We start from the raw sequence: 25,694 nt of genomic DNA, 5'->3' as shown, positions 1-25,694 counted from the left end.
AGCAACAAAACCAGAGCAGCGAGAAACATCCCAAACAATAGCTGAAAGTGTACGGTGGCAAAGGAAGAAAAATCCTGGATGTGAAGGGGATGCAGATGAGAATGCATATACTGCCCAGACAAAGTTATTAATGAAATAAAATAAAACTTACTTAAAACATAAGTCTTTTTCACTGCCAGCTCAACCCTTTGCTCAGACTGAGTCTCCACGAAGGGAAAATTTATGCTCTCAGTACAAACAAAATTTTGGTCAAGAGGTACAGACAACAGGAACTCCCTCCCCCATTACTGATGCTGCAATTTGACTGAAAATTTATAATTGCAAATCAATGGTTTTGGATAACTGGGATAAAAAGGGGAAAGAAAAGTAATTTTGCTAAAAGATCCTGAAACCTCACTGTGGTGAGCGCATAGTTGTTGCTAAGTAAATATGTGAAGACATATGTGAATCAAAGTAGCAATGGATACACAGAAAGTATTATTGGCCTTAAAGGTTTACAAGAAGGTAATTTGAGACAATTTTAAAAATCTTTTTTCCCACCAAACTTAACTGTAGTACTGCATAAATATTATTGATCTGTGCTATCTTCCACAAGTATTCCCGAGTTTGATTCAGGTTGAACATGTTCAAACCAAAGGTGTGTTTAAACTCACTTGCTCAGCTTTGCCATATTAACCCCATAGATATTATGTACTCCACAGTTTATCCAGTTCTACCATTAAGATACTACCCTGAAATCATTAGCCAAAAGGTGCAATAATGAATCAGTTGCCTTCAAGTGTGAGGTACAAGCCAGAATATGAGCAAAGAGAGGTTTAAACTCCAAGAGGAAATTATTCTCAACAATAACTACTATGCATTTGCCTGCCACCACGTTGAAACACGCATCACAGCTCCAGCATGTGCCCAGGAAAGTAAATAATATTGAAACTATTTTTTTTTTTTTTCCTTCTTGCCTAAAAATACAAATCTCATTTCCTTGAGATACAGTTGAAATTCTAAACTAGGCATCTGGAAAGGTCTATGAACCTTCAGAAAACTCCTGGAAGGATGGTCTGTCAGATATCCTGCTTGAGTGGGAAGACGACTTGAGCGTCTGCCAAGCAATGAATGGTTTCTGCTTCTTTATCAGGAGCTGTACTAAGAGCACATATCATTCCTGGAAATGAGCGCTGGATATTATAAAATAACTGTTTCCAAAAAAGTCTGTTAATTGATGGAGGCAGAATACTAGGCACTGAGTAACAAGGGATGATCACTTTTGACGGCCAGTTCTTCAGTCACAAAGGAGACAAGATGCACACCCCCAACAGTGTCAGATGCTCTTTACCATCCTTGAAGAATCAATCTGTTTAGCCAAGGGAGCCCAAGAAAGACGCAGTGCCAGTTACTGAAGTTTTATCCAGAAAGGAAGGTAGAGTTGGTAACAGTGTGGTAGCATCCCGCTCTATGTTCTAGGTGGAAAAGTACCAGAAAACGACATTTCACCCAAGCCCCTGCAGAAGGTTAATGATAGAATAGAAACATTTTCTGCATCATGCCTGAAGGAAGCTTAGTGTCCAGGTGGCATGTAATTCTGAGGGATATCTCAAGGGAAAAGTCTAATTGTATGCCATCTCTTATCATGTGATGACATTGATCTTGGCTGAGGAAGGGCCAGGGAAAATGGTTTTCATTAAGCAATGAACTCCCTGGTAGGCTAGCAAATAGGGCTGGAGAGCTGAGGAGAGTCAGAACTCAATGCTTCCTTACCCAAAGAGATCCATCACTGCAGCTAGACTGGGAACATAATTTTTCCCTGACAGCATGCTAAGTAAAGTGGAAGGAATCTCCTGAGACTCCAAAGTACACTTTTCTGCAGGCTCAAAATCAGAAAAACACGTCGCAGAATATCAAGAGGAAGAAGAGATGTCCAGAGGCTCAGCATCAGCACCAGGATGTGTGCTGAAGGCACTGGTGCACATTCTGGTACTAATGATCAGGAAGATAAGCAATGCCACGATGACCAGCGCTGAGATTAGAATACGGGCGCACTGGGCAGAGAATACACTAATCTGTAGGACACAGCTGGTCTCCTGGTGAAGCATTAGATCACCAAGAGAAGATTAAGCAGCACTGATGCCAAACTGGAGACTTTACAAGCGCAGCAGCAGGCAGTAGGCTTGATGACACTGTCAGACTTAACGTTATCAGTAAATTATGTCACTCTTTGGATGCAACTGAAAAGCAAGGAAACAAGGTTTTCCTCAGAGCATACGCTCACAAGGCAATAAATCTGAGACACGCCAATTCCCAGGGTTAGTTTTAGAGCTTAAGGAGCAGTTCCTAGGCCTCAAAACAAAACTATCCTGGAAACTTCTGAGCACAGCTCAACAAAGGGAGATGCCTTCCTTTCACAAATAGGAGGCTGGATTTATTAAAGGGAGTCAGACAAAGCTGGAAGCAAAGTGCTGATCCTGAAAGGCCCTGATGAGCAGGTGAGAGAGAAACTCCCCCAATCACAGCACAGATGGTTGCCTCCCATCACGGATGGTTGCCTCCCAGCACCCTTCAGGAATCTGGAATGCTGCATTCTTCTCCACTCAGCTCTTCCCATCTCAGGCTTATCAGGCACTGAGGATGGGAATCACTGGTAGGCATAATGATGCCACAGCACAGACAGTGTTTGAAGCCTGGGGGCTTCTGCAGTGCTACTCTGTCAAGTACCTGGCCTTTGAATAACAAAAGGCTGTCCCTTGAGGGATCAAAAAGAAGAAAAAAAGAACCAGTGTTAGAAGTATTTATTAACTAACCAAAGAACTATCACAAGTTATTAGATACAATAAAAAGGGAGAGAGAAGAATCTGAGTGCTCAAGAGGGAAATGAGTACCTTTGGGAAAGATAGCTCTGTCCATCCCGGTCAGTGGCGATGCTGGGGAGTCTGGGAGGCCAGCCAGCTATGGCTTTGAAGGGCTTGGCTAAGAGAGGCTTTGATTCACATAGGCTGGGTGCATAGCCAGTGCCTACTTATCTGACCTGGAGGAGACATGCAGCCCTTCAAGGAGGAATCTCTGCTGCCACACAGACACAATTATGTATGAGAATCGCTGTGCTCTGACCACACTGCCTCCAGGTGCACAGCTTGACTCTTAGTATCGAGTTATTTCCTCTCCTTTTTGTGACTTTCTCTACGTGACCTTGGCAACCAACCACACACTGCGCATGCTCAACAACAAGCCGCTCCAAAAGTGGTGAAATGAATATTAAGGCATAGTACCTTCTGTCTCAGCAGGGATGAACACAGCTTTCTGGATGGTCGAGGATAAAGGAACATACCTAGAGCCTGACTTTCACCTGCCGACCTGATACAACAGCAAACACTTTGGTCCAGTTGTTGTGGCACTTCACTTCTCCCACCAATTACCTTAAAAACACCACCCAGGCTTCAGTCTGTGCTTTCTGATTTTCATCTCTGTACCTTTTTCTTTCTACTCCTGTTATTTGATGGTGACACTCATTCCAAAGAGAAGCAGACCAACTCCTGGGAGCTGGAGCTGATCAGCTTAAGAAAGACACAAATACATCTCTTATATTCTGAAAGAGCAAATAAGAATGATGCTCACTGTGCTTCACATTCAGACTGGAAGAAGATCATTACTTACTATTCATTCCTGGATCCTTGAAGAACAAGAGGAGCCAGCTTAATGCTGCATTGTTCATTCTTAGTGCTCATCAACAGAAACCATGCTTCCAAATTATAGCCATAAGGAAGCTCAACAGTGCTGTTGCACTGTAAACTATTCTGATTGTTTAGGAGTTGTAGAGAGGACCTTAGGGTATTATAGTGATGATGAGCACTGAGGAGAAGAAGCTGGACTTATTGTGCTGATGATTATGGGGAAATAGGACGCATTTGTGTATTATGGCACAAATGCATTTGAAATAAATTCTTATTTGCCTTGCTGCTAATAGAAAGATACAGTTAATGTGAGAGAAGAGAGCCCTTTCTGAGGCAAAAAACACATGGCATATGGGTGGTCTTCAAGCAAACAAGCTTGTTCTTGTCCTAGAACCAGCCCTACAGTATTTTGGGTACAAGAAGTAAGAACAAGTTTTTACAGATAAGCAAGTAGGTCTTCAAAAAGACTTCTTGTGTATTTGTTTCAGAACAGGCTTTTCCTCTTTTCTCCAGAAGTTTAAACTACATACGCTGGTTGAGTAAAAAGGAAACAGTAAGGATAGAAGATAAAACAAGGTAAAACTAAAAGTAAAGGTGATTTTGAACAGAAACTGATTGTAGTAGATTCATAGCTGGCCAATACCTACCTCAGATGTTCATCAAGCTCACTGGGGTTTAAAGGCTCCAGAAAACAATCTCAGAACTTCTCCAATATTCATCCTGGACCTAAGACTGGTTTCAGAGCCTCACTGAGGTGCTAGGAGGTGACCTACCAGCACAGATGTGCTAGAGCAAAAATCCTGTACCACTGGTTTGGAACATCAGTATTTTGAAATGCAAGACTCAGAAGTGAGGACAAAGGTTTTACATAGAGAGGACTTCCACATCCTGTCCCTTTTTATCCATCATTCTTTCTTTGTCTGCTTCCTTCTGCCTGAACATCAGACTTTTTCCACATGCTTTCTCAATTTATTTCCTTGTCATCACTTTCTTCCTCCTCTCGGGAGTATTTGGTTTGCAATATCAAAAACTTAAACACACAGCTGTCCATTTCATATTTGAAACAATGACAACAGCATTATGGTATCATTGCAGTTTCAAGGGCCCTTCACTGATTGTTCTTTATCCGGCCTTTTAAGTTTAGCCACCTATTTCTTCCTGCCAATACTTTGCATAACTCCCTCTCCCCAGCTATCCAATCTATTCGTCTCACATCCATCTGCCCTGACAATAATGCAGTTTTCACACACACTGTCTTTCCCACCACATCTATGGAATAGCACTTCCAGAGTACACAACCAACTTTTTCTTCAAATTCTTCTTTAAAAATTCATTTTATTCATCTGAGAATCAAAGATGTTTACTTAGCTTTATTTACACTCAAACTTTAATTTTATTCTACTGTACTACTCATTAATCACTGAATGGCCACGTTATTTTACTGCTGTAATCTCATCCTTCCTTTCCCAACACCTGCCAACTGCCTCATTTTCACTTTTTACCCTTTAAAAGCCTCACCTTGCATGGCGTGGCTATTATTACAATAAATACTAATATTAGATTCAAGATGAGCAACACAACCACTTCATCTCCCTTGCCCCCTCAAGGTATCTCCTGTTTTGATGATACTGGGTCCATCTGAAAGGCCATCCACCAATCTCCACGATGTATGCAACGCAGCACTTGTTAAAAGTCAGACAGTAAATAATGCTGATCTTGTTGATATTCACTTGGCATTCATGAATATGATTCTGAGTTAGTTAGGTAGTTTGTGACTGGGCCATTGAAACAGTTGTTGTAATCGAGGTCACTGGCACAAGTGCAAGCATTGGCTGTAAACTCTTTCCAAAAGGTATTGTTCCCCAGGTCTGCTGTGACAGAGCTGAGACTGTCTGCCCCAGATATCCCCAGATATTATGGCACCAACTGAGGCACTGGATCCATTCAGACTGTCACGGTACTTCAGCTTAGCTATTTCTGCAGCCTGGTTCATCACAATATCCATGAACTTGAAAACCTGGCACTGGTTAACCAGCTATCCCAGACAATTTGCAACTTTATTCCCTACACCAAACCAATACACAGCAGTTTCTGTAATGATGCAGCTCTGCAGAGTCATCTGCAAAGGAGCAATTTCAAGAGGTAAAGCATTTTACTGGAGGCACTTCTACCAAAGCACCCTTTAAAGACAAAGTCCACATAGAATAAAGAACAAGGGTGAACAGAAAATGACAAAGCAAAAACAAGAAGTGAAATAGTCAGAGCTATTAAACACAAAAGCAGGCATTCTGCCCAGTTGGGTAAGACGATTTCAGATTATCCCTTATCTATTTCTGATGATCACTCAAATACCTGATTACAGAACAAGTATTAGAAAATAAGAGTAGAGGCAGTATTCTGGATTGTCAGTTCAACAGAGAGGGAATATTGTTCTTCAGTCGTCACACTGGGAGTCTCAATGCCTCAAATGAGGATAGGAGAGAAGTAATTCAGGAAAATGGGGGCGGGGAAGGAGTTAGGGAAAGTCGTCATTAGAGCAAAGCAAGCACAAACTACAGGCCAAGGTTAGTTTACAGATCCAGAAAGAACTGAAGGTGGGCACAAAAAACATTATCCATTTGAGAAGAAAAAAAAATCCAGTGTATTAGGGGGGCAAATAAAAAAAATAATAATAATTGAGGTTCTTGAGTAAGCAAAGGCCTTCTGTGGTGCCAAGAGTCAATTATCTAATTTTCAGTAACCATGATAGACCGGTCTTCCAAGATAAAAGCAGCAAAGTCTCATGGGGCACAGCAAGAGCTGTGAGATTGTTTTCTTCCTCTCCTCACTTTCTTGCACCTTTGTCCATGTTGAAAAAATAAAAAGTGACGCATGTTATAAGAAAAAGTAATTAAACTGTTCTTTCAAGAGACACTAGCTGCATGTAAAACATTTCCCAGTGAGAAGCATGATGAAGTAATTGAAATTTTTTATGCCATCGCAATGAAAAGTAACAAAAATGCAATAGCAGAGCTGTTGCTTCACCTAAAGAAATGTCGAACAGTGGGAGTTTTTTTCTGGATTATTTTAGTTGAGTGTACACATCCATGTCACACCATCACATCTGACTTTAAAACAGCTGCAGAAGGCTCCTGCTGTGGCCTTTGCTGTTAGCTGAAGCTCTGATCTTCCTGTCTTGATACAAGTCATCAAGTCACATTTCCTGCTGGAAGTAAAGTGGCAGTCCCTAGGGACTATGCAGCTGCCCAATTTGAATCAGACAGATTCTGAAGCAAACATGACTGCTTTTAAAAACAGCTCCACAAATTTGCTGTACAAACCCCAAATTCTATAAAGAGTTCTCTACCTTGCCACTCCCCGCTTTCCAGGCAGCTGCATTTTGAAACAATTAAAAGAAACATAGACACTTCAAGGTCTGTGCACAAATGCTAAAGGTTGGAACACATGGGTAAACTCACTGACATCAAACCAAATTGTGCCTATAACATGAGACTGGGAAGAGAGATCATACAAAAAGGCTTCAAGAGTATTAGTTATTCTATGGTTAGTACTTAGATGGTACGGATGCTACGTGAACACTATTAAGAGCATTTACAAAACAACAAAAGCTGCAGGTCATGACACAAAAATATTTTGGATCAGAAGGGAGAGAGGAGAGAAAGAAATTGTTCTGAGCAAGTGCTTTGCCTGCCTGTTGCCAAACAAGGACAGCTATTGGGTCACTGCTAAAGATGCTGGAAAACAGAAATGCAGGCTACAATCTTCTAAGTCCTGTACTTCTACATTGCTTAATGTGTTAAGAATCAGGTCAACAAAGAGTGCTCCCAGCTGCTGTGATTATGACAAATAACAATTTGGAAACTAACACACAGCATCCCAGTAAATAACCTCAGTAGTGAAATTATATCCTTAAAGGAAGTTCTAAGTTACAAGACAATCAAGACTCCTTAACCATCAAACCGAGTGAAAAACAGTCTCTCTTGTATGCAAGTCTGTCATAAAGAATATCAAAACCAAAGGTAAGCTGCAAAACACACTGCTCTACTTCAAAACCAAGAATCACAGGTCCCTATAGAATTATTTATCTTGTTCTCCACCCCCCCTCAATAATAAGCAAATCAAATTAGACTATGTTAAATTGTGTGTTAGAAGGGCTCTCAGCTAGGTTCCACTTCCAAAATTACTTGAGAGCACATTATAATTAGCAAAGGTATGTGACAGTTTTATACCCCTTTATGATACATGATTAAAGCCAGGCAACCCGGCTCACCCGTAAGTTCTGCATGCCATCAAAACAGATGTGACAAGGACTGCAATCTACTCCCAGACAGACTGTGAGAAAGCATAGACAGATAACATTTTGGCCATCAAAGATGTAAGACTACAAAACTAATTAAACCTCAAAAACCCTCTGAAAAGCAGGTAAACTACATTTTATATGAAGTTTTATTAAGCATATTGTGCATGAGCCTCAGTGTTCCAGCCCCAAACCGAGGATGAAAGCAAGCTCCTACCTTCCCCTCATGGGTGCAAAAGGGAGCAATGTTTACAGCCTAAAGATTAACAGCTCAGGGCTTCAGCATAAGGATGCAGAACACAAGTGACTGTAGAAATTGATATTGTAATGCCACTGTGATGGTCTGTGAGACTGCTGATTTTTCCTACACAACACACACCTCCTAGATGTCTGTAACAAAAAAATATGGAGTGCTGGTTTATCATAAAAAGACAGATCTAAGCTCATCTTCCACACAAGTTCTGCCTCTTACACTTGCACATTTTTGTCCACTAAGCACTCAAAAGGTCAATTAGAGGCTCAACTCTTTACCGTTAACTAGGGACAAACTGAGTAGATTAGGAAAGCTGTGCACTGGCCAATGCTCTTGAGCTCAGAGTAGAAGGAACAAAGGTGATTGAAATAAATCCTAAGGAACAATGAGAACTTCAGGCTTTAAAAACACAAGGTTATTTTGAATAAATACTCCATGGCTGGTTGCATAAGCATAAAACAAGCAGCAGGTCAACTTTGTTTAAGTATATCCAGGCCATCATTTTTCATTTATCTACAGTTTTTTGGCTAAAAATCAGTTTAAGATTAGACTAACTAGACTAGGATTAAGCCTAAGGTTTAGACTGAATCTTAATGCTTCTTTATTCATAGCATCCTTTTGCATATGGCACCTTTCCTTCTGTTTCCAGCCTCCTTCCTGCAATGCTTCAGAACCCTCCTTCCCAGAGGTCCAGTAATTCCAGTTTTCCTGATACGTTCCTTCCACTATTCCCAATACTTTGCTCCTGCTGTGCTTCATTCCCCAGGTCCTCTGGGAAAAATACTTTTCTTGTTATTCCCCTGTTCATTCATTAGCCTCATTCTACAGGAGGTGCTGTTGAAAGGCTGAGCTGGCTTCCCCTTCAGGGATCTCATGTTCTCCTTAGCACAATCTTTTGGGGAAGGTGTAAGCTCTCCATTTCCTACATCACCTCTTATATGGAGATGGAGGTACTAACAAAAACATGCTTGGGTTACCACTTCTTTTTTCTGCAGTGGCATTACCTCCTTTTATCTTTTGCAGCTAGACTTAAGCAAGCCTATATTTACATGCAAACAAACTGGTACCTATACACAATATTGAATCCCTACACACTGCTGAGCTGCCAGGTGAGTCATGTTACTGTACGTGAGTGCATATGCACATGTACATGTGCAAAACTCCCCAAAAGACAAACAGCTTGCCAACAACTCACTCATGAATCATGCCTGATTTTTCTTAATTAAAAGAGCAGAGAAAGAGGAGTCAGTTAAACAGTGCAACTGCTAAGTGAACACTCTTAGGTCTTGAGAGTTTAGGAGAACCTCAAAATGCTGATTTCATCAAATTTAGTAAAGACAAATCTTCCTCTGTTTCACAAAGGTGAGCACATTGAACGAAGGTATGCAAAACACTTGAACTACTAAACTTCCAGTGTTTCCAGCATGAACAAATAAACTTGGCATGTTTATAAGCAGGATTACATTGCTCTGTGACTACTTTGATGAAGGAAGTGTATGTTATTGTAGTCACTTTACAATCAAGCTTCTCACCACATCAATTTCATTCAGAGACACTAAACACAGTACAGTTGCCTTGTTCAGGTCCCAAAATCCACATGGGCCAATTGTCAACACAGCAGTGCAAGAAAACATGCTTTTGGGGCATACACACACACACACATAATCAGTTGATTAAAAATAGTGTACAAGCATCTATGGTTATGCCTATGCATTTGCCTAAGTACCTCTTCTAAGCAACAGCAGCTGTTGCCAAGTTGTCTTTTTCTCCCCAGTTACGCTTTCTTATTAACATGATTCATGGTAGAAGAAAAAATAAAGAGCACTGTTATCACTGTTATCACTGGGAGCATTGTGGCAGCAGTGATCATTCAAAGAATGATGTTCTACAAGTCTCATTTCAGAAGGCTACTTTAGGTGGACACTAACAAAGTGTACTCTTGATGTTTCAACATCCAGACACATATGAAAGCACTTTCCAGCATTTTGCAACTGAACTGCTTCCAAGGCTCCTCTTATTTCCAAGAAAATTACAGTTCTTTCTGCAAAGCAGTGGGGTCTTCCATACATGTGAAATGGCTTGTGGAGCAGCAAGTTTTATCAAGTTTTATTCTAAGCAATGCATAGAAAACATTGAAAACATGGAATCACAAAATCATTAAGGTTGGAAAAGACCACTAGAATCATCTAGTCCAACCATCAACCAATCACCACCATACCCACTAAACCACATCCCTCAAACGTGTGATGATTTAAACACTTACTGTGGTATTACTAAACTGACCAAATAAGAGTTTGGAACACAAAAGCAGACATTCTCTGTATGTGTTAGCACCACAGCAGAGCATCAAACAGATTTGCATGGGATCTGAATATTTTTTTCCTCCCAAAGAAGTTTGCTTAACAATGGGTCCATCGAATCAATAACCTGCAACTCAGCCCTTGAAGAGCTGGAATTCCCTTCCACTTAGTGAAGAATCTAGCCTGATTGCTAGTGACTGCTGATCACTGCTATGTCATCACTCCAAAGCTGTGAAATATCCCTGTGACTGTTAATTAGCTCCCATGCAAAGCACTTAAGCCACGGGGCGAGGTTACTCACGTGATGTCTCTGCGCTGATAGCAACCTTGAAGAAGGCAGGCGATCAGGTCGCTGATAAACTCCACATCATCCCTGTGAAGAGCAGCTTCCAGTTCCTAATGAGTAAAAAAAAAAAAGAGAAAAAAAATCCAGCCATCAAACTAATTCCTCAAAATATACTGTTAGCTTATCAGGACCAAGAAGAGCCAAGCAGCCTAAAGTACATGTACAGGAGGAAGGCGTACACTGGGTAAGCCAAACTTCCCTATCATTAAGAACACTACCACTACCACTTCTTCAAGAGTTTACATGAGGACCTTGAAAGGGTTTTACTGAATGACACTCTTCAGCTTTCCTCTGGAAACAGAATAGTCAGGTTAAGATGCTACGGCCTAGTAAGAAATCCATGATTTCTCCTGTGTTCTACCGATGGGCATGAATCAGCAGTTTCAGTCTTCTTTATTTTCTACTCACTACGACTAATGAGTTCATTTAAGTATGGCCCAAAAAGCCATTCAGAAAGAGGAATTTTAGACAGGAAGGCAGAAAAGGCTGAAAGCTAGCAAGAAAATGCCTCAAAGAAATCATCAAAATGCCTGCTTTTAATTTATTTCTCTTTACTTTTTTTCAAGAAGGTAGAAAGGAGTGGAGGGGTGTCCAACCTCACGACCCCACCCCAAGCCCTCAACCCTTGACAGAGCAGTGGAGAGTTTTACAGCTTATTTCAGCACAGTAGAAGTTGCATAAAGGTGTGCTGCATAAACTCACTGATAAAAAAGATAAAATTCTGAAATGTAGATATTTGGTATTTTCACAGAATCATAGAATCATTAAGGTTGGAAATACATTTAGGAACATGTAGTCTAACCAATCACCCAGTCTCTTAACATGTGCAAAACGTGGGGTTTTCACCAAGAGATTTCAAGCTTTACTTTCAAAATGTCATCGAGTTAGCTACAGCTGTGTTCATTTTCCAGAAAATCACTCACAGTATGAAAAATCCAGTTACTACTAGAGTGATCATCAGCAGTTAACTTAGCAACAAGATTCGGTATGGAAAAATAACATAGCCATAAGAAGCTATTCTTTTTGAGTTTCAGAGTAAATAATGGATTGAATACAAACTCCTACTTGAATGTTACTCAACAGACACAAACAGCTAAGCTAATGGCTATAGAATAAAGGTTAATGACCAGAGAATAAAGGATAAACACTTTGGCACTTACCCAATAAAGAAGAAAAATGCTTTTTTATTAGACCTCAGTAATGACAGTAATAAAATTATTGATAATAGATTGCAGATTAAGTGCTGTTTATAGATTTTTTTTTTTTTACTGGAAATGTATTAATAGCATATTTTCATTATGAACACTACTCTTATTTACCTTTTGCAGAGTACCCAGAGTGCTTCATAAGCAGAAGCCTGACATCTGCCCTGTGAAGAATGTATTAAACACATCTATTACGGGAAATCTTGAGGCAGAGAAAGAACAAGGGGCAGCCTAAGCCTAACGCAGCATCCCTGCTGCGAGCTAGGAAATGTCCCAAGAATCTCAGTTTTGGCCTCAAGATGACTATTCTGTCTAATGAGAAGTTGATGCAAAAAGTACAGTTACTGCTTGCCATCACTCAGATGGAGTGATGTTATTGCTATATAAACAGCAATCATGCTATGTAAATAATAATCACCAAGTGAATTCTCTTGGTAATCAGCTAGTATTTTGGAGGCATTGACTTATTTTGTTTGTAAAGGACTCTGGCAGTCATCTGCCCTCTAACAAAACAAACTTGAGAGGAGAAGAATAACTTAAAAAAAATTTAAAAAATGTATGCAATGTGCTAAGACACCTCCAGAAATATTCAGGTAGGTTACCACAGGGACCTTGTAAAAAATGATATGTGAGGAGTCAGAAGAAAGGGTAAAACAGTAAGCCTCCAAATGAGGATATCCCTCCCCCTTTCCCTCACCCACAGTACACTTGTGCACTAAAGCCGTCAGTCACCAGCCTGCCTTCGTTGGGATGTGACAGCCTTTTGTAGGAAGGGATATTTAAATTGCTTCCCGTGAGCCCTTTCAGCCTGCTGTTTGACTAGCACTCATTAAACAGCGGCCACAATCCCCTCAGATAGTCCTGTATTGCAAGCAATTGTTCTCCAGGCCCAGCAGTGACCTTTACATTTTGGGAGCCTGCAGGTCGCTCGGGGAGATAAGGGACATTCCTGAGATGCAGGGTGAGGATGGGCACACAGGGTGGAGAAGCCTCCCCCGACTCCCCTTGCTCACCTCTGCAGTGGTTATTTGTCCAGGGTGGCCATTCATCCAGGAAAAAGATAAGGACACCCTGTCCTGTAAAGCCTTGGAGAAAGATACTGATACTGTCCTATCAAGTTCTGGTCTACTTCTCTTGGGTTGCTGCTTGTGATAGGGCAGGAGTAGCGAGATGTACTTTCCCAGTGAAAGGTCAGAAAATCATAGAAGCACAGAATGGCTTGGGCTGGAAGGGACTTCAAAGCCCACCCAGTTCCAAACTCCTGTCATGGGCAGAACTGCAGCCCAGCAGCTCAGGCTGCCCAGGGCCCCATTCTACCTTCCCCTGAACACTCCAGGGATGGGGCACCCCAACTTCTCTGGGCAGCTGTGCCAGGGTCTCACCGCCTCCTGAGTAAGGAATTTGTTCCTAACATCTAACCTAAATCTCCCCACTTTTAGTCCTATCACTATTAGGCCATGTAAAATGTTCTCACTCATGTTTGAAAGCTCCCTTCATGTACTCAAAGGCCACAGCAAGGTCTCCCTGGAGCTTTCTGAGCCCCATTCAGCTCAGCACTACTGTTTTGTACCTAGGTGCAATTCTCTGTCTTTCTACCCCAGAACATCTGAGTGCAGGACTTTCCCCATGTGCACAAGGTGCTGTGGGAATGCCAGGGAGCATGACATGTAGATCTCAACATTTATAGACCACAGAGTTGGGATCCTCTTGGGTTTGCATCTACTGCTTCAGCCCAGATTGTGGAAGAGGAGAATTAACCTTGTTTTCCCAGCCCTCCCCTCCAGCAGCAGCCCACAAAGTCCACAGAATGGAGAATGAAGCAGGGTAAGGGACTCCCAGGAGAAAGAGGCCACTGAGCCTCAGTCCTCATGGCAGGGCCTGCCCCTGGGTGCCCATCCCTGTGCTCCAGACGGGCTCTGGGCTTCCTCCCTGCCACCATCCCTCCCCCCTGCGCCTGCAACCCTTTTGTTTTTCCCTTTTCTCTTTGAGCACTGAGCTGTGAGCGCAGAAATCTGAACCTTGCCAAAATGCTTTGGGGACAGAACAGAAAGGAAACAGAAGAGGCAGCAAATCAGCAGAGGAAGGGGGGGGACACATCTCCTCCTCCTCGCGTAGCTGGAGAGAGCAAGAGACAGGAGAAAAGCAGGATTCTCCCCCTCTCCAGCTGGCGTCACACCTCATTAGGGAAAAGCCTGTTTAACGTCTTTCCCTCCCCCAGCCCTGACTAAATCCCCTCTGAGTCATGCAGTGGCTGTTGGGAAAAAGCGGCCGCAGGAGCAAGGGTGACCACCTTGCCCACAAGGAGCGCTGGCCCACAGCGGGGTGAGCCAGGCTGGGCGAGAGGCCATGAACCCATTCCTCTGCTCCCTGGGAAAGGAGCGGGCAGAGGTGGGCTGTGGCTCCTGGCATGCTGGGATGTGGCCTCACTAGGCCCCTTGTCTCTGTTTCAGAAAACGGCTCTGATTTTAGAAGATGGGCTCCAAAACTGCAGGGAGGTCCAGCATGTGTTGCAGCATGGAGATGTAGGGCCACACAGACTTCAGCTCTGCACTGGGGCTGAATCACCTGTGGCTGAATTTGATGGGACATAACCAGTTCAAGCTTGGCTAAGCCTTGTCCAAGTTAGTCACCAGTTTAAAAACCCAATCCCTTCAGATCTATTTCTAGACCACTGCTGTTATCAGCTTTCTACTGCATTGCTCCCAAGTGACTCAACAAGCTTTTGCTGAGGAGTTTAGGAGATCACCGAAATCCATCCGTGGGCCGTGCCGAGCCAGCCCTAACTCACGCACAGAAACTGCAACATTACTGTTAAATGGAGCCAGGACTTTTTCTTCACCTCACTGGTACTGGGCAAGAGTGCAGCAAATGCATCCTCCTTCCAATGAAAAGCACATTCAGCCCATCCAACCAAAGCAACAACAAGAGGTCAGCACAACAGACACAAGATACAGTCCCAGAACAAAGGAACAAGCCTGTTGGGTCTGTCAACACGCTTGGCCCCTAAGATATACTCAGCTCCCTTCAGATATCATTTTCCTCAGCAGCCAGAGCACTTTCTTCAGCCCACTGTCATGCTCTCCCCACATATGATTGTTGGCAATGTATGGAAGTAAAGGTTCAAAACATGAACCCCACTGTGGTTGCCAGTTTGAGGTGACAGTGTTGCACTCTGCCCCTATAGTGCATGCAGAGGTGGGTTTAGATGGCTGCAAGTAAAGCCATAGAAAGCAGCTACAGTTCCTGGTCCTGATGGAGTCTCCCAGCCACATTATCTTAATTTCAGTGGCTGGCTGGAGGCACCAACCGTTATCCAAATATTTGAGAGGAGATTACACTCCCAGCCTGACACACCGCATATCTCACAACTCTCCAGCCCCAACAGACAGCTTGGCAACACAATGGGGCTGATATTTCTGCAGTGCTAGGATCACCACTGCTACAGCCTCACATTCTCTTCCCAGCTGCCCCAGTCCTGGAGGCAATGGTGTAGCCTGCATGCCTAGTTCTCTGTGTAGTGCTCCAGGACTTTACGGTTCCCTATGTGAACAGGGCCTCTGGCTTCTCCAGTCTGTATTTGCCTCATGGGGAGAACTGGCAGCTCTTCTCAAAGAAACATTATCATCTTCACCTTGGTTCCTGGGGACCTCAAGCTGAACTGGCATTCTATGGTAGCTCTTGGGGCACAAGGTGAAGGAGATCAGTGACACTCACTGCTGCAGCAGCCTCTGCACAGCATCTGAGATGTCAGCACACACCTTATGGAGGAGAAAATCTGCCCACTTAGAAAGGGGCTGTCATCTGGGGAGGGAGGGCTTCCATTTTCTTCTTTCTTCAGTTTAGTCCTTAATGTCTGTCAGTGCCTTCTGATACCTCTAGTTCTTCCCTCAGCTTTCTGTAAGAAGTTTTTCAAGGCTATTTCAAGCCTGTTGTAAATAGGGACATAATGTTATGCCTGGGCCAAGCAGAGGTGTGAGATGACAGCTTTATACTAGGGAGATGGTTATAAGCAGAAAGCCATGGAGAATTTATCATATTGCCTTCATGTTACAGCTCTTTGCAAAGACCCAAATCCCATGGTGCTAGCAGTGCAGGTAGCAAAAGTCTTCCTCTCTCCCAGCAGCTCCTTTTGGCTATGGATGGGATCACACAAACACTGAATTCCTTTCACTGTGGCCCATGTAGGTTTCAAAATAAAAACGCTCTGCAGTGCTGATGAACACTGTTTGTCATGGTACAACTTTCTATGCTTGGTTTATAAACAAACCCTGCTTTTTTGTCCTTCTATAGCCTCTCTGCCAGAATGCTTAAAAATCAGGACAAGCACCAGACTGCTGTTGAACTGAGACCACTGTGCTGTCCCCTACCCTGCAGCCAGAACAGTGGTGTCTTCTTGTACTCCCATCCATGTTAACCTGCTGTCTCTGATCTCCCCTTGGGGACAGGGGCCCTCCCCTGTTTACACAGCACGCTGCAGCTTGCTCTGCAACTGGGATTTTTCACTGCTGTGCAATACAAACAAATGCGAGCAGCTCACACTGGGTGGCTAAACTGCATTGAAAAGAGATTTCAGAATGATCAGCCCTTCTCCCTCATGACCCATGGCAGCCTACTGGTGATAATAACACTTTCCTTTCCTTCTAGATCATCTTGCCTGGAGGGTAACCAATTTGGGACAAGAACTACATTTGTTACAAATTTTATGTGTTGTCAGCATTTAGATGTAAAACTGCTGCTCACTCAGTTTCTTCCCCGACAAAGTACCCTTTCAGATGGACAGGGCACATCTGAAGTTCTGATGAACCAAGCGATTCATTTCTGCTTAATAGTTAGATGTTAGTATTTTATGCCTCCAGAGTAGCTTTCATGCCAGAGCATCAAAGCATTGTTAAAACATTTAATGAAGCTTTACAGCACCTGTGAAGGAAGGAGAGGAACACACCCACATACAGAGCAATTTTACAGATGGAGAAAGTATCACAAAGCCCAGCACCCTTATCAAGGGCATACTTCACTCTGTGGCAAGGCTAAGAGAGAACCCATAAGGCTTGACACTTGATGCCACTGCCATCATCTTTCTTTCTGAGCAGTTTTATTAGCAGACAAAGCATTTGGAGATTGAGCTATTTCCCTCCAAAGGATCATTTCTCTCTTTCAAAATAATCCCCTTTTCCTTCAGAGCAGATAATCTACACCATTTACCATAAGCCAGTTATGCTGGCTGAGGGGCAGGCATCACACTGGGCACTGAGCTGGCTTTACATGGTAGAGAGACAGAAATTTCAGCCTCAGCTGAACCAATGGTCGCCAGCCTATGGATTGCTGACCTCTTGCAAACCTCATGGAAGATTTCCAAGAAGCCCATGAAAGGCAATTAGGGAAAGCAAGCTCAACACTGATGTGCTTAAATTTCCAATCACGGGTCCATGTCTTTTATGGAAACAGTACTGGGATCATGCCCTCCTAAAAAAAACCTAACCAAAACAAAAAAAAAAAACACCAAAACAAATGAACACTCCAATAAAATAGATGACTACTATTGCCCAAGCCACAAGTTCAACTCCTCTCGCTGAAAATAACCTCCAAAGACAACAGTATGAGAGGAAACAAAGTCCACTTGGATTGCATCCTGTTTTCCTCTTCATAGGAAATATACAATTTATTACTGCCTAGGAAGAATCTCTCCTGGAAGCTGCACAGGTACGATTCAGATTGCTAATTTACTAGTGGACTTTACTGTTTTAGGCTTAGAAGTCCCCCTGTAGGGTGTTTTAGACACCTTCAACCCTTCTTTCTCCATAAATGCTGGGTTTGATGTTCCCATTTACTAAGTACTACCAGAGGCTGAAGACAAACAATTTTAGCAACTGTTTGACACTGTGCCTTGGCTGAGAGCAATCACATGGGCAGGCACAGCATCAGCACAGCTACCTGCTCTTGATGTTGTTTCTGGAAACAACATCACTGGGCTCATGAGACACCTCCCCGGATGATTCTGCTGCACGATAAATAAGGAACAGCTGATCCTGCGATGTCACCGCCTCCGAGGGTAAGAGGCTTCCTGGGCACCTAGTGGGAGTTCTGCTAAGCTTTTAAGCCCATTGGCAACGTAGTGAACAGTCTGTAGCTCCAAAGCCAAGAGGCTCGAAGTAATAATCCGATTTCAAAGCTCCTCCTCCACTCCAGCCAAAGGCAGCGAGGGAGGATGAGATCAGACTGTAGATGCTCTTCATTTTAGGTCTGGCCATTGCGCTCATCTGCTCAGCATGAGCACCGGGAAGAGAAAGGATGAATGCCAAAATCTGGAATGGATTGCTTGGCAAAAGTTTCTGCAAAGATCTCAAGACTTATTGGGAAAATAACTTTTTAAAGGGAATTTTCAACACTCTTGATACCTCCACAATGACATACCTACGGCCAACCTCCACTTTTTTAGCCCACACATCATCCACAGCTCCTCGGGAATTTCCTCTCTGCCACTGACACACTGCTGATGCAGCATGGCATCCAAGCTATGCAGCTGTTTCCCACTCGAGCCATCAAAGCTTTCCTGTACCAGGGAGCAGCGGTGCTCTGGCTTTTCACATGGCTCCCCTCACCCACCAGGGTGCTACGAGCTGCCCCTAGATAAGCACCTTGTGAAAAACCTCTCTTCTTGTGTGTTGAAACAAACAAAAAGCACAGATCGTCCTCTGAGAATTCAGGTGATTCCCTGACATCCCTTTTGCCCCCCCCTAATGAAAACAACAGCCTGGCTTTTGAATGAGGAAAAGGTCTCTGCTCAACCTTGCCTGAAAAAGCAGGATGAAACGGTGAAATGCATTAAGATAAAAAAGGCCGTAAAGCCTTGCTTTTCTCTTTCATCTGATCTCCCCAGCCAGCCATTCTTCTGACTCCCCTTCAGCTGCTGAGTGCAGTCCACAGAGTACTCAGTGCAAACAAACCCTGGCTTGTGGCTCAGCAGGGAGATTGGCCTTAAAGTGCTATCGGCACGAAAAATTCTTCCTCCTCGCTTTGGGTCAAACAAAAGAACAGCTGGAGAGAGCCTGGTAGCTATGCACAGGTACTTCATGGATTTCTACAACTGCACATAGCAGAAAGATGAATTTTGTGGTGGTGGTACACTGAAATCCAAGTTCCAGCCTTCTGCTGTCAATTTAGCAAAGAAAAACTTCAGGGACACAATTTACCTACTGATATCCATCCAGATGATGTGGTCAGTCAGCCATGCAGATGCACAAACTGCCTATTTGCAAGAGGCTCAGGTCTAAGAATAAGTTTTAAAAATGTGAATGTATCCTATTGCTTATCAGCTTGTGAAAATATAACTAATAGTCCTCTTTTGCACTGTTAAGATACCTGTCTTAGCAGTATTCTGGATAGTCAAAAGCATCCCCTTGCTTGCCTGAGGGAATCTGTGAGTTTGTTCCAAACTTGCACAGTCCAGATGAGCTTTAATACAAAAATTAATGGCTTTAAGCAAGTTTTAAGTTACTGTAAGAAACAGATGCTACTGTCTGAATGTGAGCTGCATACCCTAGGAGACAGACTTGTCACCAGAAGAGGTGTCCCAAGTCTGTTGAATATTGCAACATGAGTCACAGCTCCTTACACAACTCCTCCATCTTTTTAACGTGTGTCACTGCAGAATTTAAGTATCACCACATACACGAGGAGTTACCTCTTTCAGTCCTTTGACTCTACCTCCAGCCCTGTCCAACATCTGTATTCCATCAGGTATTTGGAAAAGCACCCCTGTGCTTTTAGAGCCCTGACTGAGCTGCAGGCATCCCTCCCCCAGCAACTGCTCCCCAGCCCACATCCAGCACACGCTCCCAGCCACCCGCTCAGCTCCAACAGAAATCCTGCAGCATTTCTGCTCAATGCACAGACCTGCCCTGCTCCACTGAGCCCTCATCTTCCAGAGGATGCTGGTGGAAAACCCAATGGGGACCCAGAAGCGTTGCCTAGTGACCAAGGTGGCTGCTGGGAGCAGCGGAGACAAGAGGCAAGGACCCACAGGAATTCACATCCCACTCTCTGCAGCCAGGGAAATGGTAGAAGGGAGAAAGGTCTGTGAACAACAAACAATGTGAAAAGCCTTGAGAGCTGCTTCTTGTGACATACTCTGAATAACTGAACACTAATGCAGATGGGAGCAACACTCCTTGGCCAGACATGGCAATGAACTACCAGGACTGGAAGGAGCCCAGCTCACGTTTGTGTTTGCTAAGGGAAACGAAACAGAGCCCTTCATGCCTTCAGGAGACGGACGCTCTGTGTTTTACTCCACATCTGGCACCAGTGCTCTATAAAAGAGGTGATGGAGTGTTTGTAGCTCTCTGTCTTTCCAATGCGCAGAATGTTGAATTGTCTTCAACATACATGCCATACAGGAATTCTTCTCCAGCTTAACTTAATGCTGCCTTTACAGCCAATAAACTCCCAGACTGCTACAAGCAGCTGGCAACTGTTATGCAATAATAGTCATTAGCCAGAAACAGCAAATTATTGCTCATAGTAATAATTATGTTCATAAATGTTAATGCTAACTACACTCTTAAACAGATATTATAAGCAGTGTCAAAATTTGAGAGAAGGCCAGTAAACTATTGTCCAGATGCACAAGAACCTTAGGTCTAATGCTGTAACACTTGCTCTACAGACTATTTCACAGAACCTTTCTTTTCTCCTCAATTCTTTATGCTTCAGGTGGATGAAATAGGGGATCTGCCCAAAGTGGGGGAAAATGCCGGTGACAGATAATTACATAACCAGCTTGTACAAGTGTTATTAGTGGAGCACAGGAGCAGGAACGTCATGGCCTTTATTTTCACTTCATGAATGCATCAATGAGAGCAACACTTCTGTTTGTCAATCTCTCCTCCCCCAAGCCAACCAGTTAGATAATCTTTGCCCAGCCCTGCAAAGCACTTGCAAACTTTGAGTAAAGCAACATTGAGATTGATGCACTGTTACTTCTCTAGTGCTCAGACACTGCATTCAATGGAGATAACAGAATAAAACTGGAACGTTTTTCCTCTCTGCAGCATGTCCAGATAAGGTAGCGCCAGGACTTGGGGATAAACTCTTAAGTTCAATGTTTTAGTTTGAAAGGACACTTCCAGTCACTGCCTACTGGAATTCAGGATACTGGAATACTTTGAATGTCAATCCAGTGATAAAATGCATGAATAAGAGCTTTGCCAGAAAGTACCTCTTTCTCTCTTTTAAGGAATGAATGGAAACATCACCCATTCTGTATATTAATTAACCATAGCAAAAAAACACACGTGGACCTTGTTCTCAGCCCTCTGCAGCTGAATGTCTCTGGAAACCTTTCCTCAGGAGAACAGCTTTTTCCTTCTTTCCCAGAAACAACAGACAGGCAAATCCAAGCAGGAGAAAAATTAAACTGGTGGCAACAGACCTTGAAGGTCTGACAGTGACCTGCAGCACTAAGGTCTTCAAAACTGCTTTCATTTGCCAGAACATAAATTAGATTCTTCACTAGGTATGGCACCAGGGTTAATGGGAGCTTTATAAAGCCTTCTTTGAACGTACAGATTATCCTTTTCAAAAAAGACTAATCTTGTGGTTTAAAGTAGAGTAGTGGGAGCCAGCTTTGTCGGGCTGGGTGACTTCAGGCAACCCACCTGACAATTTTCTGCTGTTTTTCAATACGCACAAAATAGAGACGAATACCTTAGGCTTAATATTTGTAAGACAACGAGAATCAGCTTGGCTGTTCACAGACCTCTCAAAGCAGGAGAGCATGCAGGCTCTTTACTACGGTGGATTGCTCCGAACAGCAAATCCCACAGACAACAGCATCAGGCAGCTCATACTCTCAAGAACCCCAAATCATAACATTACAAATTATTTTTTTTTCATCGATGAATTGAATGTCTCATTCTGTTCAGTGTTTCTATCCAAAGGAGGCATTCAAAAGGAGCAAAACTGAGCAAATTCACATACTCTTCATACAGTGCTTTCAATATATTAGCATTGTTTAAACTTTCAAATAAAACAAGGGTTTCTAAGTCACACGTTAAACAGCTCTACATAAGCTCTGTGCCTTTGTGACACTACTTTGTTTGTTTGAAATCGCACTGTATGCTGCATGGAGCTGGGATTGATTAAAATATGACAGAATGCCTAGTGAACACCTGGGAATAAAGTAATCCCATCATTTCCAAACTTCCTTAAAAGAGGGAGCACAGAGCCTTAGCTGTGCTACACAAGACGACATCTCAGAGACTTGCATCTTTCAGAATGAACAACAGCTGTGTTCTGCATCAACATTTTGATCAATGCATTCCTAAGCTGCTTCTGTCCAAAAGACCTGCCTGCCCATGGCCATAGGTGACAGCGACCTGGTCACCCTTGGAGGACTCAATCCTGCTCTATTGAAAGGTGAATCCAATCACACTATTGGGATTCACATCTCTTGTGAATCAGCCTCACTAATAAGACTTCAGCAATATGAGTGCCAACAGCTGCTCCCAACTCATTCCTTCCTAGCACACAAAAACCTCAGGAAGCCATTTTAACACAATAACCTCCATGCCACTTCTACCCAATCCAAAAAGAAGAAAAATATAGCAACAGCAACTACATCACATCCTACACTGCAAACCACAAAACTTGCTCATTGCAGAGTTACTCACACAGAAGAAAGTTATCAAATCACAGCAACACAACATCACTTTGTTTTCTGCTGAAATAAGTTCTGGAAATTAAAATCCATCCATGTATTTATGGCAGGCAGCCTTAATCAATGCAGAAGCATATCCACAGCTGGCAGTCAAGGATCAGCATTCAGAACTATTTCCTATTCCCATACTGACTTCTAGCTGGGGTGCAAAGTTAGGAATTTGCCAGCCCTCTCTTCCCACGATCTGAACTTAAATCCCAAAAAAGTCACGCTAACTTTGGTATAAACTTAGGCATCATAGTTATCTTTCAAATGAAAAGCAATTTACTTCCCCCCCCCCCCAAAAGCAGTTGCAGAAGAGCGACAGCATTTTGATCCATTGCTATTCATTCTTTCCAACACACATGCAACCTCCTGGCCCCTGTGTGCCTATTGGCTATATAGAAGGTAAAGCAGTGAGGAACACTGAAGGATTAATTCTCACAATGGCAGCAAGCAGGAGTCCCAATTCCTGGGGAGGGGTTAGGAGGGGGAGAAGGATGAGCGTAGTGACTGTATCACCAGTCTTTGGACTTCTTTGCTATGATTTCATATAATGCCTACAGCTATCATAAAAAGGAGATAACCAAAGAAAGTGTGCTCCAATGTCTCAAATGTAATTTAAATTTTGTTAAACCTGCGACGATCACAGAAGTGGATTATACGTGAACTAAATGTTAGGTATGGCACATTCTGGAAGAGAACAGCTAAGGCACAAACAGTCTGTAAACTGTTTTGCTAGGAATCACGTAGTAGCTGAAGAGATTTATGATTTTGATGTTTTTGTGTTAGTTAAAATTGGTTTCTGTGTTAGTTAAAATTGATTGGCACAAAATCTTAGAGAAACAGAGAGAAAGATTAAGCTTTTGTCCATTCCCTCCGCCCTGTTCATACTTCCTTTGCCTGGCAGCAGGGGTTTCCAATTGTTTCTGTCCCTTTTTTAACATCAGAATGGCTCTGCACCCCGTTTACTAGAGAAGCAGATCACATTGCCAATATCATCATAAACACTAGATTCAATAGCTAATAATGTAAATTTAACATCGCTTATCCAAGTACGGCCTACACAAGGATCTTACTGACATGTGGTTATATGGAAATTTTTGAAGTGTTTCTTTTCCTGCCATAAAGATCATTTGGGACACAGAAAAGCTGATGAAGAAGGGTCAATTTGGTTAACTTTATCATCAATCTCCAAATAAGCCCAGCAACACACACACAAGAGGACTTTGTATGTCTTTATGGTATTCAAGCACACATCAGCCACGTGGACTTCTCACAGCAGGGTTAAGTGAATTGCCCTGGATCACACAGGAAGCCAAATGCAGAGCAGTAAAACTGTGTCTAACAACTCACTGACCAGGCTTCTGCAGACTGCTGCATGAACCTACTTGTAGCTCAGTTTCATTCAGCTTCATGCTCAGCCAATATCTACTCCAATGGATTGACATGGTACACATCAGAGGAAGACATTCGAGCTATAAAGTCCACATGGGAGCACCTAAGCACAAGATCCAGTTTTTTTGAATATGCACAGCCCATAGCAACTCCCTATTGTTGAAACAGCAAGGGATGCCACACTGTTAGGGAACAGTGGACATCAAGGTAATTTCATAACTTGTAATGGGGATATGGCAACTTCATGCTGCATTTCCTTTGTTGCATTTAAAGCACATAGCAATCCAGGACTTGTGAAGGAAGGCACACGATGGCAAATTCCTCCATTACTTTCCTCCAGTGCCACTCCTCCAGGACAACCCTGGATTAACCTCTGTGCTGACAAATACATGCAGCAAGCCCTTGGTGCATCTCCAGCCCTGCGTGTGCGTTCACCATTTCTTGAGGCTACATACAGTCAGATGTATTTGGAACACAAACACGTTGTACATCTGCACATCAGTGGTGATGTGGGTCCAACACAGACAAGAAACATCAGGCTTATTAGGCATAAGCTACACAGATCATCCGAGTGATTTCTCTCCAAAAACTCCCAGACAGGAACACAGGAGGCCCCAGACTCCCCTGGACTGCTGCTTAAAACCTGTAAAATTGCTTTCCTTGGGATGCTACCCACCAGTGTGATCAGATTAAGCTTTATTAATGCATGATACATCGATGGTACAAACTGGAGCTAAACAAGAAATTATCTGCACTGGTGTAAAATTATACCTTAATGCACACAGAAACCAGATGAAAAAACAGATGGTGAAGAGAAAAGAAGAAAGAAGAGTGGATTGGATATACATATGTGGATTTTCATTCTGTGAGCTTGGCTGAATCTTAGAGGCACTTTTTATTTCCAGCATAATAGAAAGTTGCCTGACAGTGCTGGTAATCTAGACAAGGGGAAAAAAGAGCAGATGCTTTTGAAGAGCTTCATAGCATGAATCTTTGGCAGGAATTTAGAGATCCAGGTGGGTAGGAGCACTGGAGGAAGGAAGCTCTTTCAGACACAGTGGAAGCATAAAAAGAGAGAAACCAGAGGAAAAAGGAAATTCTGGTGAAGGAAGAGTAACTCAGAGTCCAGACCATAGGCAAAAGTGCACGAAAAGGCTCAGCAGGGATACAGCCTGGGCAACAGTGTGCGTAACTCTGAAAGAAGAGGCAGTATAGAAGCTGTTGAAAACAATCAAATAATAGCAGGCATGCCTAGGAAAGGCAAGTAAAACATCATTGTACCTCTGTATAAAGAAAAGGTATCATACACCTTGAATAACACATGCATTTCTTGTTCCCACATCTGGGGGAAAAAAAATAAAAGAACTGGAAAACCTAGAGCAGGGCAATAACAGTGATGAAAACATAAAATCTTCTGCAGGAAAAACATTATGTAAAACAATGAAAGACTTTAAAACCAAAAATGGCATAGCAAATGAATGCCTGTAGACCCTTCAGAAAAGTTATGGACAGACATCAGACAAAATTATCAGGTGGAAAA

The 25,694-nt window shown here is 42.9% G+C and overlaps 1 protein-coding gene across 1 annotated transcript in view; it reads right to left on the bottom strand.

Annotated features, from left to right (window-relative positions):
- Positions 1 to 25,694, bottom strand: part of CECR2 (CECR2 histone acetyl-lysine reader) — a 98,032-nt gene that overhangs the window by 40,448 nt on the left and 31,890 nt on the right. Inside the window, exon 2 of the mRNA XM_031589888.2 lies at positions 10,811 to 10,905. Coding sequence (XP_031445748.2) covers positions 10,811 to 10,905 — 95 coding nt within the window. The remainder of the gene's footprint in view (positions 1 to 10,810; positions 10,906 to 25,694) is intronic.

Source organism: Phasianus colchicus, chromosome 1 (assembly GCF_987193195.1).
Source record: "Phasianus colchicus chromosome 1, bPhaCol1.hap1.1, whole genome shotgun sequence".
NCBI classification, from domain to species: Eukaryota; Metazoa; Chordata; class Aves; order Galliformes; family Phasianidae; genus Phasianus; species Phasianus colchicus.
Note: the sequence above shows the minus strand (reverse complement) of the source record. Positions and strands in the feature narration are given on the sequence as shown.